This window comes from Podarcis vaucheri (assembly GCF_965113315.1).
Source record: "Podarcis vaucheri genome assembly, chromosome: 13".
Lineage (NCBI taxonomy): Eukaryota > Metazoa > Chordata > Lepidosauria > Squamata > Lacertidae > Podarcis > Podarcis vaucheri.
The window spans coordinates 32593887-32610136 of record NC_138751.1 but is presented as its reverse complement, the minus strand read 5'-3'; the positions used below and the strand labels follow the sequence as shown (position 1 = coordinate 32610136).

The 16250-nt window shown below is 47.0% G+C and overlaps 1 protein-coding gene across 1 annotated transcript in view; it reads right to left on the bottom strand.

Moving 5' to 3' along the window:
- Window positions 1–16250, bottom strand: part of KAT2A (lysine acetyltransferase 2A) — a 29044-nt gene that overhangs the window by 5736 nt on the left and 7058 nt on the right. The window contains 11 exon segments of the mRNA XM_082197212.1: window positions 1130–1193; window positions 1781–1817; window positions 3533–3647; window positions 4166–4309; window positions 6492–6602; window positions 7812–7938; window positions 10179–10387; window positions 12299–12435; window positions 13983–14093; window positions 14821–14927; window positions 15909–16100. Of these exon segments, the coding sequence (XP_082053338.1) occupies window positions 1130–1193; window positions 1781–1817; window positions 3533–3647; window positions 4166–4309; window positions 6492–6602; window positions 7812–7938; window positions 10179–10387; window positions 12299–12435; window positions 13983–14093; window positions 14821–14927; window positions 15909–16100 (1354 nt within the window).

Sequence of the window (16250 nt, the reverse complement as noted above, 5' to 3'; positions counted from 1 at the left end):
AGATCCACAACATGGTGTGAAAGCTTTTCAAGTAACACAGTTCTCTGGCTAGAAGTTAAAAGAAGATTAAAAAGAGAAACTGTGATGTTGGCAGTGGGCAGGCCTCAGTCAGAAACATTTAAAAAAACCTCTTATCCCTTTTTACCCTTTTAAACAGCCACCCAGAGGAAGAGTTCTGCGTAACTCAAAAGCATGCACACATTATGAACCTCTGTTTTAATAAATGGAATAGCTTTATTCTCCCTGTTTAGATTTTTTTTTTAACGGTCTTTAATCTATTTTGGAAATGGTCTCCAGTTCATAAAGTGTTGTTGTTGTTGTGAAAATTTGTGTGTGTGAGCTAAACAAGAAGGTTGATCTTTTGAGGCCAGAGAAACAGCTAGGAAAAACAATACGTGGGCAGGAGCCTGAAAAAAGTTTTCAGTTTGCATTTACAACAAAACAGCTTTTTTTTAAAAAAAAATTAGTGCATCTTGCAAAACTTGTATGAGTGTAAAACAAAAGACCCTTACACCATCCACAATCTGCCTCCATTCACTCCATGAGTTGCAGAAAACCTCCAGAACAGGAGCCTAATTATCGAGTCCAATTTGGTCCTGCCCCAGCCTACGGAGGAAGTGGTTTTGATCCAAACTGCTTCCTTTGAATGCAGGATTCTTTCCTCTGCAGGCTGCTGCAGTGAGCTCCTCTGAAGGTGTGCTCCAAGTGTATCTTCAAAGGCAGTTGCTGTAACTAACGACCAGCTGAAGCTCACTTACAGTGATGCCCTTTGAACTTTGGGAAGGTGTGTCAATCACCTGATGTCAGGTGATTGACAGGTGAACACTCCCACCCACCTTTTCAAAGCTAGCCTGCTGGTGGGCAGGGGAATTAGGGATTCAGTTCTCTGAACCAGATTCAGTTTGTCACCCCTGTTACACACAAATCCAAAATGCCCCAAACATATTCTGAAGATGGGCTGGGTAAGGATATCTTTCCCCAGTTAAGTGTGGGTTGGACAATACAGCGAAACTAGGACTGCAACATGCAACTATTTCTCCACTACATCAGGTGGAGAAATCTTGCTTGCACCACCAGCTCCCTGCACTGCCCCGCCCCACCCCACTAAATTGTCATTCAGACAAGTCACCTTGATTTGCGCTAGGAGGTTTTTCAAGGTTGTATACAGCTGGTCAGGATCCCTGAGCTCCTTCCTGCAAGAGAAATTCACAGTCTACAACATCAGCTAATAAGAGAGATTTGAATGACTCTCTTAAGGTAGGACCAAGATCTTGTTGCTGCTGCTGCAAGAGAGAGGAAGCATTGCGAGGGGGAGAACATGAAAATTGTCACATGATGTAATGGGAATTGTAGTTGCTTGTGTGTAAGTCACTGACTTCCCTAAACTGCTTGTTTGTTTAAACCTTTCCCTAACTGAAGCACACTCCTGTGCGTCTGCTTCAGTCGCTGGCAGAATCCGTTAGTGGGTGTTTCCTAAATTTTTTCCAACATAAGAATTCCTTGACAGCCAGTCTCCACCTAGCCTCTCTGCGCGGAAGCCTTCTGCGCAGAGTAGGCGTGCCCAGTGGTGGTCTGGCACTCTCCCCGCTGATCTCACTGGAAGAGTCCCTGAGCCTTCCCTCCAAAGTGCTCTCATTCCCTCCTTCCTTCTTGGTGTCACCTTGATTCCCTTCCCCCTCGGAAACCCTCTCTCTCTCCTTGCTGGTTCCCTCTCCTGCACTATCGGGGCGACTTCTCTCTCTGCTGGTCTCCGATGTCAGTTCCCTGACACATGACTTACCCTTTCTCCTTCCCCAAGGGTTTCCATCCTGTCTCTCCTGGAAAAGAAGGAGAGTCCCTGTATCATTGCAAAAGTAACAAATGACCCAGGCCCAGCTCAGAAACAAGCAAGCAAGCAGCAGTCCCCACAGCGCTGGAGTCATTTTGTAAAAAACACCACATTTGTACACGTAGAAGATAATGTATTTTGCTTTTTTAAAAAAATGGGCAAAAATTGGGGGCCATCTTATATATGGAGAGTGAATGCAGAGAGGGGGTTGCGGGCATGCGGGCGATCAGCTGCAGCTGCGGAGAGTGAGTGTGCGATTTGCAGCTGCAGTGAGGCTTGCAGGGGCTGTGGCATGCAACTGGTGGGTGCAGCAAGGCGTGTGGGTGATTGGTCACAGCAACCTCCCCAACAACAGAAGGGTGACCTCCCTCCAAAAACCTCAACAACTCAGGGCGATCTCCGCTGCCCCCCATATAGATTTCTTAATTTGGGGTTCGAAAAATAGGGGTCATCTTATACATGAGGGCGTGTTATACACGGAAAAAATATGTTAACTGTGGGGCTTCATATTTCCCTGTGTCTTTTCTCTTCCAACACAGACATTCCTCCCTTCCTAACCCCAGATGAGTGAGTGCTGGCTGAGGTCACGTCCCCAATAGATGTCCTTTGCTGAAAATTCACCAGAGTCCGCAGTGTCACCTGGGGAGAACATTCTCTCCAGTTTTATACCTGGCTCTTGACCAGACTCTGAAGGGAACAAAACACAACTAAAAAAAGCAAAACACGGCCAATGTGACCCCAAATTAGGGACCTGCTTGGGATCACAAAAGGCCCTCTACCCTGCCCCCATGACACATCACATACTCCTTGGTTGGTCTTCTCTGGAGGAGAGAGGCAATGAAGCCGCTGAAATAGGTACCTCTTTAGAACAGAGGAGTACGGCACCATCATGGTGGAGGCAATGGAGAGAATTACTGGCTTCTTCTGCTAGAGATCTGCCACCATGCCTTCACAAGGATGTACAAAGGATGATGCCAATGACCTATCTAGTCCAACGTCCTGCTCTCACAGTGGCCAGCCAGATGTCTGTGGGAACCCCACAAGCAGGGCATGAGTGCAACAGCACCCTGCCCACCTGCAATTCCCAACAATTGGTATTCAGAGAAATGCTGCTTCCGACAGTGGCACAGAACATAGCCGTTGTGGCTACTGGCCATTGGCAGCCTTGTCCTCCATGGATTTGTCTAGTCCATTGTGTTTCCCAAGCGTGGGTCTCCAGCTGTTTTTCGACTACAGTTCCTATCATCCCTGACCACTGGTCCTGCTAGCTAGGGATGATGGGAGTTGTAGTCCAAAAACGGCTGGAGAGCCAAGTCCAGGAAACACTGGTCTAATCCTCTTATAAGAACCTAACAAGGGCATCTTGTTTGCCCCAAGTCTGAACCCTTTCAACAAGCTTGTCGTGGAGGCAATTCCTGATGACTGAAAGCAGTGAATGGGTGCAAGGTGAGAAAAAGGCACGCCCAAATTCAACCTTCCCCAACCTGGTGGTTGTTGCTGGACTACAACTCCCATCATCCTTGACAACTGGAGACATTGGCTGGGCATTGATGGGAGCTGGGGTCCAAAATACCTGGAAGGCCACAGGTTGGGGGGAAGCTGCCAGAGATCATGGAGGAAGTTGCTCCCATCACAGCACTATTCATGCCACAAGCCATGCTCACTCTCCCAAAGACTACCCAGCTACCACCCAGCTGCACTCACGGATGCCTGGTATGCTTTCGATAGGGATATGCCGAACACCTTCCTTGAAGCAAGTGAGGCCGGGGTAGACTTTGCGGATCTGGGCCTGCTTCCTCTCTATCAACTTCTTGATGATCTGTAGGGAGAAGAGAGCAGGTGATGCACCTTGGACTGCCATCCCCACAGGACACCCCTGCAGGACCAGCTCCAGGGGAAAGGCCATAATGGATCACCCAACAAAGGGCTGGTTAAACTTGTGTATTTGCACAGCAGAGGGTGGGCGACAGGCCAGAACCAAAAAGGCATGTTTCTCTGGGTTGCCAACATTCTGAATTCGATATAAATACAGTGTGTGATGTTTTTTGTTTCAGAATAATTTCTACTTCAGGATGGGGTACACAGGAAACTGCCTTCTACAGCGTGAGAGCATTGGGTCCATCTAGCTCAAAACTGTCTACACTGGCAGGTAGTGGCTCCTGAAGAGGTCCTTCCCAGCCCTACACCTGGGGATGCTGGGGACTGAGCCTGAGATCATCGGCAGATGCTCTACCACTGAGCTACAGCCCCTCCTCAAAGCGGCCACTGGTAACCTTCTGAATACTGAATTCTGGGAACAACTGCACATTTCACTGTTCTCCTTTTCTACCTCCTCACCTCCTTCTGCTTCTTGATGATATGAGAGAGCTCTGTGTAAGGGATCCGGGGATTCAGTTCGCACTCCATCAAGGTGGCTCCCTCATAGTCCTTGATATAGCCAAGGTATCGGCTCTTGGGGACTTTGATGTCTTTGGAGAAGCCCTGGAGGCCAGACACGAAAGGTCCATTCATTTTTCAGAACAAATGATAATAATAATACAGTCATACCTCATGTTACGTTTGCTTCATGATACGTTTTTTTCAGGTTGCATCCTGCGGCGACCTGGAAGTACCGGAAAGGGTTACTTCCAGGTTTCGCCGCTTGTGCATGCACAGAAGCGCTAAATCACGCATGCGCACAAGCACCAAATCACGCCGCACACCTGCGCAGATACGGCACTTCAGGTTACGTGCTTTTCATTTTGTGAACGGGCCTCCGGAACAGATTCCGTTCACAACCAGAGGTACCACTGTAATAATAATAATAATAATAATAACAATACCACCTTAGCAAGGAAAAGCATGAACCTATTCATGCACTGAGATGGTGACCTCTTCCCTGAAAGCTTTGACCCTAGCTCCCTCTTTCCCTCCCCAACACAATGGAAGTATCTAGTCCTTACGAGGATGGAAGAGGAGGGAATGCTGACTCAAAAGCCAAGGCTCCAGCATGCTCAATTAGCTCTGTGCAAAACAACCACCTTCTGCATTGCGCCACTGAAAAAGTCTCTCACACGTGCACTTTTTAAATGTACACTGTCTTTGGCATTGAGAACCAATAAGGCATACCTAGTCTGGTACATGTTGAGCACATCAAAGCTCACATCTATATGTATGAGATTCGCAGAGTCAGAGTCAAAGACTTGCTTTTGAAAGCTCTGAGGACTTCTCCTGCCCAAAAGCGAATGCCTCCCCTCCCCACAGACATACACAGGCTCTTTTATGTGGAAAAACTCACTGGTATGGAATATCAGCATCTCATTTTGAGTTGCCCTTGGCAGCCATTTTGTGTTGGTACCCACAGCACTTTAACACCACGAGTACTGGCACCTCATAAATATTTTTTTTAAGCAAAAAAATCACTGGGTCCTCCCAATCGCCAGCCCTGACTTGCACCTTTCTGTTCTAGGTTGAAAGTCCTCTGGGGAGCAACTGTGATCCTTCTTTCTGCACAGAACTGTGAAGAGCCAGTGTGGTGTAGTGGTTAAGAGCGGTAGTCTCGTTATCTGGGGAACCGGGTTCGCGTCTCCGCTCCTCCACATGCAGCTGCTGGGTGACCTTGGGCCAGTCACACTCCTCTGAAGTCTCTCAGCCCCACTCACCTCACAGAGTGTTTGTTGTGGGGGAGGAAGGGAAAGGAGAATGTTAGCCGCTTTGAGACTCCTTAAAGGGAGTGAAAGGCGGGATATCAAATCCAAACTCTTCTTCTTCTTCTTCTTCAGTCCCGCAGGCTAGCCATGAAAAGTGCAGGTGGCAGTTTTCTCATTTCACTTAATATTAACCACCCACTTCTCTCTCTCAAAAGGAAACCAAAAAGCAGCTAACAGAAAAGACTGTCAATGCAGCCAACATAACAACAGTTGGAACCAGGCTAAGGCCCCATCTACACTATGCATTTAAAGCAGTATCACACCACTTTTAAACTGTCATGGCTGCCCCCTAAGAATCCGGGGAACTATAGTTTGTTAAGATTGTTTAGATTTGTTAGGACACCCCTATTATCTTCACAAAGCTACCATTCCCAGACAGTTGTAACATTCAACCCCTCTTCCCAAGAAACTCCAGAAACTGTAGCTCTGTGAGGGGGAACAGGGGTCTTCTAACAACTCTCACCTTTTACAAACTACAGTTCCCAGGAAGTCGTGACTGCTCTAAATGTATAGTACAGATAGGGCCTACCGAAACCAATGGGGCAAATTAGCCACTACTTAAGTCCCACTGATTTTAACATGAACCAAGGACAACTGATTAAGTCTGGGTCCAACCTAATATATCAACCAATGGGGCAAATTAGCCACTACTTAAGTCCCACTGATTTTAACATGAACCAAGGACAACTGATTAAGTCTGGGTCCAACCTAATATATCAAACTACAGGCGGTAATAAATTCAATTGGCAAACAAAATTGAGTTTCAAAGCAGTACCAGGTGACAATATACCTCATAGGAATTGCTTGACAGTGCCTCAGTTCAACAACAGAATGAACAAGATTTCAAATAACCATTATAAATTCACTGGAAGTCCTGTCACAGAGACCACTGGAGAGGCACTTCTGAGTTCTTTATGGAACCATGAAGGCAAAAGCTGGCCCTAAATAAACCTTCATCAACGATGCTGTAGTACCTGCTTCTTGAAATAGCCAATGGCATATTCATCAGCGTACGTGAGGAAGTACAGGATGCTGTGCTTGATGTGGTATTCTTTCAGGTGATTCATCAGGTGGGTCCCATAACCCTACAAGGAGACATAAGAGGGAATGAGGAAAGAATGAGAGTGGCAAACCGCTGGGGGGGAAAGAATCTGATGACTTGAGGATTCATGCAGGAAGACCCAGAATATCATTAAGCATGGCAAAATTAAATGAGTTCCATTTAAAATTGATTCTGGGGTAAGTAATGGCCAATTCTGAGGTAATAAATATGGAACAGTGAATGCCATAAGCATGGGCACATTAAATTACCATTGATTTTTAATTAATTATGAGGGGGGAAATTTAAAATTCTGAGGAAATTAAATTACTATTTTTCTGGCATTAAGAATCTAAAGTGAGGTATCAGTATAATAGGTAGACAGATACATACATACCTATCATACTTGAACGGGAGAGGAAACAGTTCAGTGTGGACTGAGCATGCTAAAAGCAATACTTCTGAGCAATAAACTGAGTAATGCTTTCTATTGGGGAAAGAAAACCAGGAAGGGATAAGAAGTGGAATCCTGAACAGCAGAATGCCACACAGTAAGCTGCAGGTCCCAGTTGTACGGGTATGTAGACGCAACATGCATATAAGTGCAGTGTGGTTTACTTGAGCGGGACATTTAAACACACACACCCCAACCATTTTGGGGGATAATTCAGGAGTCCCCTGGAATGAAATCATCATTATAATAACTTCATTATTTGTACCCCGCCCATCTGACTGGGTTTGCCCCAGCCACTCTGAGTGGCTTCCAGCAGATATAAAAACATAATAAAAAGATTAAAAAGCTTCCCTAGACGGGGCCACCTTCAGATGTCTTCTACAAGTTATATAGCTAGCTAGCTAGCTAGCTAAATAAACAAACACAACACAACACAACACAACACAACACAACACAACACTAAACTAAACTAATAATTTGAAGGAACCCATTTCTGGCCTATCCCTTTCCCCATATTTCTGCCCAATATGCCCATCCATTCACAGAGCAACTTCTTTATTAACAACGACGGCAATATAGTTAGAGGGCGGGAATGGTGAACGCTTTCTAAATTTGCTCCCACTTTTCTGGATGCTTTGCACTTGTTTACGATCGACTGCAGGATCTCAAACGTTACTGTAGAGCTCAATTCCACCCCTTGCCTTCGGCTATTGCCCTTCCTGGCCATGTAGACTCACACATACACATAACACAAACACACCCACTCCACATCGTAACACAATCCACCTCCAGCAACCCTACCTTGACTTGCTCATTGGACGTCACAGCACAGAAGACAATCTCTGTGAACCCCTGGGTGGGGAACATTCGGAAGCAGATGCCGCCGATCACTCGGCCATCTTTGATCAGTGCCAGAGTCTTGTGTTTGCTGTGAAGAAAAGCAGAGCAATGAATGGAAGTGTCTGGACTGCAGAGGAGCCGTAAGCTCAGAAGCATGGCATCTGTTCTGCGTGCAGAAGGCCCCAGGCTCAAACCCTAGCATCACCAGCTAGGGCTAGGAAAGATTTCTTGTCTGAAATACTGGGAGAGCTGCTGCCAGCCAGCATAGCTAATTCTGGGCAAAATGGGCCTACAGACTGATTCAGTCCCATATAAGGCAGCTTCCTATATTCCTATGAGGTGAATGCTGAGCATCATTATTCTCTCATCCCACTCTATACCTTTCCTGGACTGAATTGAATAAAGGGATATACAGCAGTGTTGCATAGTGGTCAGAGCATTAGACTAGGATGTGGGAGACCAGGGTTCAAACCCCCCACTTGGCCATGAAGCTCACCTTGGGCCAGACACTGCTTCTCCACCTAATCTACTTCACTAGGTTGTTGTGGGGACTAGATGAGGAGGGGAAGAATGGACACCACCTTGAGCTCCTTGGAGGAAAAAGGTGGCATATAAATCAATCAATCAATCAATCAAACAAACAAACAAACAAACAAACAAACAAACAGTGACTGCCTGTAATCTGCAAACAATCCCGCCCCCCACACTTTAAACAGTCCGAGCTTCTCTTGTAAAATCCTGGAAATTTGAGAGATCTTACTTTGTTTTCCCTGCTCCACCTGAACAAACTGAAATTATCCAGGGAGGCAGGAATGATTGTTACACAAGGTTAAGCCTGAACGCGGATAAACCCTCTGTCCTTTTATCAGAATAGACAGGAGAGGCACCGCTGGCAGTATGGCACAACTAACCTGCAGGCCACCTCTGCCTACAACCCAGGAAGAGTGAGCGGCTGCAGAATGTTCGTAAACATTCTAACATAGGGATGGGGAACCAGTGGCCATCAAGGTGCTTTTGGGGTACAACTCCCAGCAAGCCCCTACAGCTCCTGACCACTGGGGCCACAGTGAGTCCTCATCCCTGCTCTAACACCTAAAAATAGCCTTTTTGTCAAGATGGAAACAGCAGTGTTGGGCGTTGGGCTATATATTGTGCAGAACACTAAAAGAAAGGAACTATGAATTATTTTTTCTGCTTAAGCATGGTTTTCTTCTGTCAATCAGGTGGCGTTTCAGCAGGAAGGGTCAACCACAGAACACTGTGAGGGAACTGTGTCCAGCCAACTTACTTACAAACGATATTGCACAGTACAGCGAGGGGGAAAGAAGAGACTAAGTAAGAGGTTTTCAACCTTTTTGAGTCCACGGCTCCCTTGACCAACTACAGTCATACCTCATGTTACGTTTGCTTCAGGTTGCGCGTTTTCAGGTTGCGCCCCGCGGCTACCCGGAAGTAATGGAATGGGTTACTTCCGGGTTTCGCCGCTCACACATGCGCAGACATGCAAAATGACGCCACGCACATGCGCAGAAGCGGTGAATTGCGACCCGCGGGTTGCGTTCTTTTCAGGTTGTGAACGGGCCTCCGGAACGGATCCCGTTTGCAACTAGAGGTACCACTGTACATTCTTTCTGCGGCACCCCGTGGGGCTCAGCAGCTCTGTTCTGTCACCCCTTGCCTGCAGAGCTGGTAGTCCTTTACCCCTCCCTTGTGGAGGGTTCCCTCAGAATCCTTTCCCCTCCCCCCCCGGGAGTCCTCTGGGTAGCCGCAGCTGCTGCCCCTGGTCTCTGAGCTGCCCACCCTGCCCCAAGGAGAGATGCCTCCTCACACTGCCCCACAGGGGCCTGGGAAGCACCCCCGGCCAGCCCCAGAGGCACTGTTCATCTGGGGAGCTTGTAGCCAGGGCTGCTGCAACGAACTGCTGTGCAAGCCTTTGGGAGATGCAAGAGGGCATCAGAGGAGGGAGCGAAGGAAAGAGGCATAGAGGCCAGTGTTGCCGGCGGCACCCCTGACCATCATTCAAGGCACCCCAGGGTGCCATGGCACACTGGTTGAAAACCACTGGACTAAGCTGTTGAACAGAGGCTCAGCTCACATCCTAATTTGGCGGTAAACCTTTTGTTGAAAGTTCTGGAAGCAAGTCCCTACGTTCATATTCTTTGAGTCTTTACTCAATAAATCTGCACCGATTTTTAAGTTTTCCCAATTCTAAAGGCTCAGGGTTGGGCGGGGTGGTGGTGGTGTTGTGGTGTTAATACAGCACCTGTCTTATGACACACCTGTTCCTACCCGCAACCATTGACGAACCAGGGCAGTTGCTCAACTTACGGATCAAAAACCAGACGGGTAATGTACTCCTTGGGCATTCGAGGCAGCTGGTGTGAAAATACATTCTGCAGCCCAACCAACCACATGAGAATCTTCTTGTTGGATTTCTGCGAGAGCGAGTTGCCGATGACATGGAATTCGATGATGCCACGGCGCTCCTCTAGGCGGGCTGTCTCATCCCGGGCTGCGTTAGCGGACAGCAGGCTGGTCTGGGAGCGAAGAAAAAGCAGAACACGGGCAGAACTCGTTAATGCTAACATGCAAGGTCTGAAGGAATGGACCATTATATTAATTTTTTTAAAAAATTAAAACCTGTATGTGGTCTGTGGATGATGGGATTAACTTGTGCCTGACTCATGGCTTTGCCTACCTGGAAAAAAACAACTTGGTAGGCATCACAAACTAATTAAGGGAAGATAAGGTCAGAGAAAATTGTTTTCCTTGAATCTTTGGGAAGTGTATGTGGACTGGAATGCAAATCGAAGGCAGCACCAAGCTTTAATTAGCCAAGGAATGCTTGATATGTTTTTTCTGTTTCATTATGCTACACTCTTTGCTTTGTCAAAATAAAAAAAAATCCTTCCAGTAGCACCTTAAAGACCAACTAAGTTAGTTCTTGGTATGAGCTTTCGTGTGCATGCACACTTCTTCAGATACACTGAAACAGAAGTTGCCAGATCCTTCTATATATAATTCCTTTGTAGTAAAACAGCTACTTTGAGATCTTGTATAGAATGTCCTGGGAGATTGAAGTGTTCTCCTACTGGTTTCTCTGTTTTGTGATTCTTGATGTCAGATTTATGTCTGTTTATTCTTTGGCGTAAGATCTCAAAGTAGCTGTTTTACTACAAAGGAATTTCAGAAATAGACTGGAAAGAGAAGCTGCTGAATTGCAACTCATTACCAAACTTAAAACCATGGAGAGGCCTGGTCTGAACAAAGACATTGGATTCTTATCTCATTATACATGACTAAGCCATTTTTCACCTTCTCACCCCTTGCCTTTTCCTGTAAGACCTATTGCAGTCGTTAAAAGTCGTCAACAGGCTCATCTCAGCTATCTCCCATTCCCACCACCCTTCTGAGTAATACCCCTCCCCACCTTCTCACTATATAGAAGGATCTGGCAACTTCTGTTTCAGTGTATCTGAAGAAGTGTGCATGCACACGAAAGCTCATACCAAGAACTAACTTAGTTGGTCTTTAAGGTGCTACTGGAAGGAATTTTTTTATTTTGACTATGGCAGACCAACACGGCTACCTATCTTTGCTTTGTGTATGTATTATCATTCTTAGTTTAGGTACTTTCCTCCACGTATGATGATGATGATGATGAAGAAGAAGAGTTTGGATTTGATATCCCGCCTTTCACTCCCCTTAAGGAGTCTCAAAGCGGCTAACATTCTCCTTTCCCTTCCTCCCCCACAACAAACACTCTGTGAGGTGAGTGAGGCTGAGGGACTTCAGTGAAGTGTGACTAGCCCAAGGTCACCCAGCAGATGCATGTGGAGGAGCGGGGAACTGAACCCGGTTCACCAGACTATGAGTCCACCGTTCTTAACCACTACACCATGCTGATGTACGAGGACCTCTTGTTGTTGTTTTTAACCAAAAATCCACTAGTTTAAGATAATGTTATTTCATGTGTCTCATTTCATGTGAGGCTGAAGATCTGCTTGGGTTCACGCAACGGGCCGGAACTGAACCATACAATTAGCATGACAACTGCTGAGATTGGTTTGCTGTATTCTGTGCCAAATGTGCATTACTAAGCCTTTCTATTAGCCATACAGACTCTACCCAGGCCACATCCCTTTCTGAGGGGCCTGCACCCTTCTCCAATGTCTTTTGTCTGGCTGGAATGTGTCAATGAATGCCCCTTAGCTTCCTGGCATGGAGGATAAAGAGGAGTCAGTTGAGTGCAGGCAAAAAACTAGCCTGCTGCACAAAGGTAAAATTTACGTTCACTGATCTGCTCACATTTGCCTTTGGCCCTGGCCAGCAGCGGCCTATGAAACCTGAAATGTTGCCCCCCAAAAGAACATGTCCCTCAGACTAAAAACTGATTCCCAAAAAGTTGGTGAATATCCACTCCTTTATGCCCCTCCTGCTTGCCATACCTCAGGTCCCAGCATGGCTGCTGGATCTGTGATAGTCAACATCACTTCGTTTACGAGCTCCATCGGGATGTCACCCAGCACGCGAATCCGCTTCGCATCCTCCAGCGTCAGGCTCTCTGGAAGCTTCCTCTTCTCACCTGTGCAACAGGGAAAAGGAATGAGGCCTCAGGCTCTATCTACGCCTATGCCCAAAAAATAATAGTAGGCTGAAGTGATTGATGTAACTCCCAGAAACGTTAACTTCTCGCTCTTTTTTAACAAACAGTGTATGCATAAATCTGATTCTGGGTTTTACTCCTACGTGACAGGTGGCTTTGAGCTACAGTGTCAAATTTAAGACACGGTTAAATATAGCTTATGAATGGATTGCGAGTAAAACAATACTTGTGGAGCTGGGTTCCAAAACCTGGCCCTCATGGGCACCACAGCTCCCTTAGATGCTGCCTACCAGGGCCTCCTTCCCAATGTTTCTTTATCTATATTTATAAAAAGGAGGGGTTTTTGGTTGGGGGTCTTATCTGTTGCCTGTTTTCTTTTGTCTGTGTTTTATTTATTTGGAGCGTGTTGGTGGTTTGCCTCTCACTGGAGAGTGGGTGGGTGGCTTCTGAGCATCCCCAGTTTTTCTTCTGCAAAATGGGTATTTCACAACTAGCTGGAGGCAGTATGCTTCTGAATGCCGGTTACTGGGAATCTTCAAGTGTGGAGTGCTGTTGCACTCAATTTGTCCATGCAGGCTTCGCAAAGGCATCTTGGTCCTGTATACCTGAAGGAGCGTCTCTACCCCCATCGTTCTGCCCGGACACTGAGCTCCAGCGCCGAGGGCCTTCCGGCGGTTCCCTCATTGCGAGAAGTGAGGTTACAGGGAACCAGACAGAGGGCCTTCTTGGTAGTGGTGCCCACCCTGTGGAACACCCTCCCTTCAGATGTGAAGGAAATAAGCAGCTACAGTGGTGCCCCGCAAGACGAATGCCTCGCAAGACGAAAAACTCGCTAGACGAAAGGGTTTTTCGGTTTTTGCGTTGCTTCGCTAGACGATTTTCCCTATGGGCTTGCTTTGCAAGACGGAAACGTCTTGCGAGTTTGTTCGCTTTTTTCTTAAAGCCGCTTGAAGAGGCGCAGTTGCGACGGACCGTGCTTCGCAAGACGTAAAGACTCGCGGAACGAATTAATTTCGTATTGCGAGGCACCACTGTATCCTATCTTTAAAAGACATCTGAAGGCAGCCCTGTTCAGGGAAGTTTTTAATATTTAACGCTGTATTGTTTTTAACACTTGATTGGGAGCCACCCAGAGTGGCTGGGGAAACTCAGCCAGATGGGTGGGGTATAAATAATAAATTATTATTATTATTATTATTATTATTATTATTATTATTATTATTGGTTGGCCACTGTGAGAACAGAATGCTGTACTAGTTGGGGCATTTTCCTGATCTAGCAGGATTTATTTTCATATTTCTTGAATTTCCAGCTGTGCCCCCAGACTCAAGGAGGCTAGGAATGAACCAACGGCTTTTAATTCAGTACAAAACCTTCTGAGTTTGCAAAACTCTTGGCTGGTTGTTCAAGAAACACTTTTGCAAAGGGAAAAACAGATGTCTCCTAGCAAGGGCTTATTATTAAACCCTTCGCTGAAGACGTTTGGCTTGGACATTCTCCAGATACGTCTACACTACAGGCTTTACCTGGCACAGAATCCAATGAGCTGCCATCCAGATTAATGGAAGCCAAGGAGGAACTGCAGCTCAGAGATTTGCTGAAGAGCGGAGTGCTGGCTGCGGGAACAGTGCTGATTGCTGCACGGAAAAAAACAAGAACACACAGCCCTATTAAGACACGAAGCAGCTGCAACAGAAAATGAAGGAGGAATCGTCTGACCCACCCTCACCTGCCCCAGGTACATAACGTATAGCCACAACAAGCAGCCAACTGACACCTTAATACCTAAAATATCCCATTTTAAGGGGCTCAGGGTGGCATGCATGGGTTACCCCTTTTTACTGAGGTTTAGACAGCACCCACCCACGAGTGCTGAATTGCAACCCTCTCCAGTCATGCTACCTTCGGGTGTCTGTCTAAGGACCATCAGCTTTGAGTGTTTCAGGATCTCCTACAGTGCTGGAGGATATGACTGGATCTTTAAAGAAAGCTAAACCCACAATGGCCATTTATAAACGCTTAGTGGACTGCTGTAATGTGGATGTTCAGGATCTTGAGACAAAATGAATAGGGAACAGAGAGCCCAATCCACACAGCCCAATCAGTAGAAAGTTGATTGGGAATTTATGGGTTGTAGCCAATGCCAGTCAGAGCAGACCTACAGGTCCCCCCCCCCCTTTTTGATTGCAGCAGGCCCCACGTACAAATCACCAGTTAAAACAACCTTGGGTAGCAAGACTGGGCAAGACCCCTGCTTGACACTTTGGAAAGCTCCTGCAAGTCAGAGCTGACCACCATAAGGCTGTGTCACAGATTTGCATGAGGACAGACGGCTGCCAAAAAAGGGTTCCAAGAGATACACACCTGGCCGGGGAACGAGTGGGGTTCCTTCTGACGCCGGCATAGTAAAGTCGGCCTCCCAGATTGGTGAGCTCTCCCCATAGATTTCTTCCTCAAGCATTGATAGAAACCTGGGCAGGGAGAAATGGAGGGGAATCAGCAGGGCAAAACATATACAGGAGTCTTATGAACCCCAGTGTCAATGCAGTGGGGGCAGAGACTTCAAGCTGTAGCCCTGGGTTAAAATCCCACCTGGGTTAAAATCCCCACCTTTTAAAAATGGAGATGATGCTCAACCTTATGTAGCTGTGGGTGAGTCTCCCTCAAGCCTCCATTCTCACATCTTTTTTGAAAACAGGTCAAAAGAGGTCACTGGGAAAAAGCAATTTACTGGCCCCCAGAATTGCCTTAGTCCCCAGGAAACTAAAGAGGGCTAAAGAGATGGCTAACCTAGCAGGACACCAAGTCAACAAAGAATAATCCCATGCATGAGATGAAGCCAAAGTATCATGAAAGTGAATGAGAAATTGGGACTGGCCAATCATGCACCAGATTTAGACATCGGTGGTGTACATTCATATTAGTGCCCAGGACAGCTGACTTGGATCCTAGGTTATGGGTGCCCATGATGTCACGCTGCGACATGACATCATGTGCGCCCCCCTGGCCTTGGCACCTGACTTCCGGTGGCACCAGAAGTCAGGTTCTGAGACCTTGGATACGACTTCCACTGCTTTCCAAGGCACCAAACATTGTGTTGGGGGTCCTGCAGTGTGGGTGCTGAGCACTCACAACTATTTTCTGGGTGCTTGGGCACCCAGAGCCCTTTATAGTTGGCACCCCGTCAGTGTCACACCACCTTAAACAGAGCTACGATTCTCAGAGCAGTTTAACCATCAACCCCTCTTCACAAGGAACTCTGGGAATTGTAACTCTGTGAGGGAAATACGCCTTCGGACTCCTCAGAGCTGCCATTTTGCATGCAAAGTGTTGTATCCAACTAAATCTATTAATTTCAATGGGCCTATTTTAAATTGGGTACCAACAATGGTACCGCAACCCGCTGCAGCTGCGTAGCCCCCTTTCCTGTAGCTTCATGGAACTGGCCTTACTTGGGGAAGTGGGTGAGGATGAGGGTCCGTTTCTCTGGTACCAGCTTGTCCTTCTCCACGCGGAACTTCTCCAGCAGCTGCCGGCGAGTCACCGTGAAAGTGGACTTGAGGAGGTTGCGCCCAAACACCTGGGTGGTTTCGTAGCGTGGGAGGCTGTCGCAGCTTTGGGGGACGTGGCAATAGCACAGCCACCTAGGGTGAGGGAAGGCCAGAGAGGTATCACAGGCAGCGAGGACTTATTAGCACAACAGGGGGAAATGGAATTATTAGGTCATGGCAGCGTTTCCCAACATTTTCTTTCCGAACTTGGGTTTCCTTGAAAACCTCCTCTACCTCCCCAAG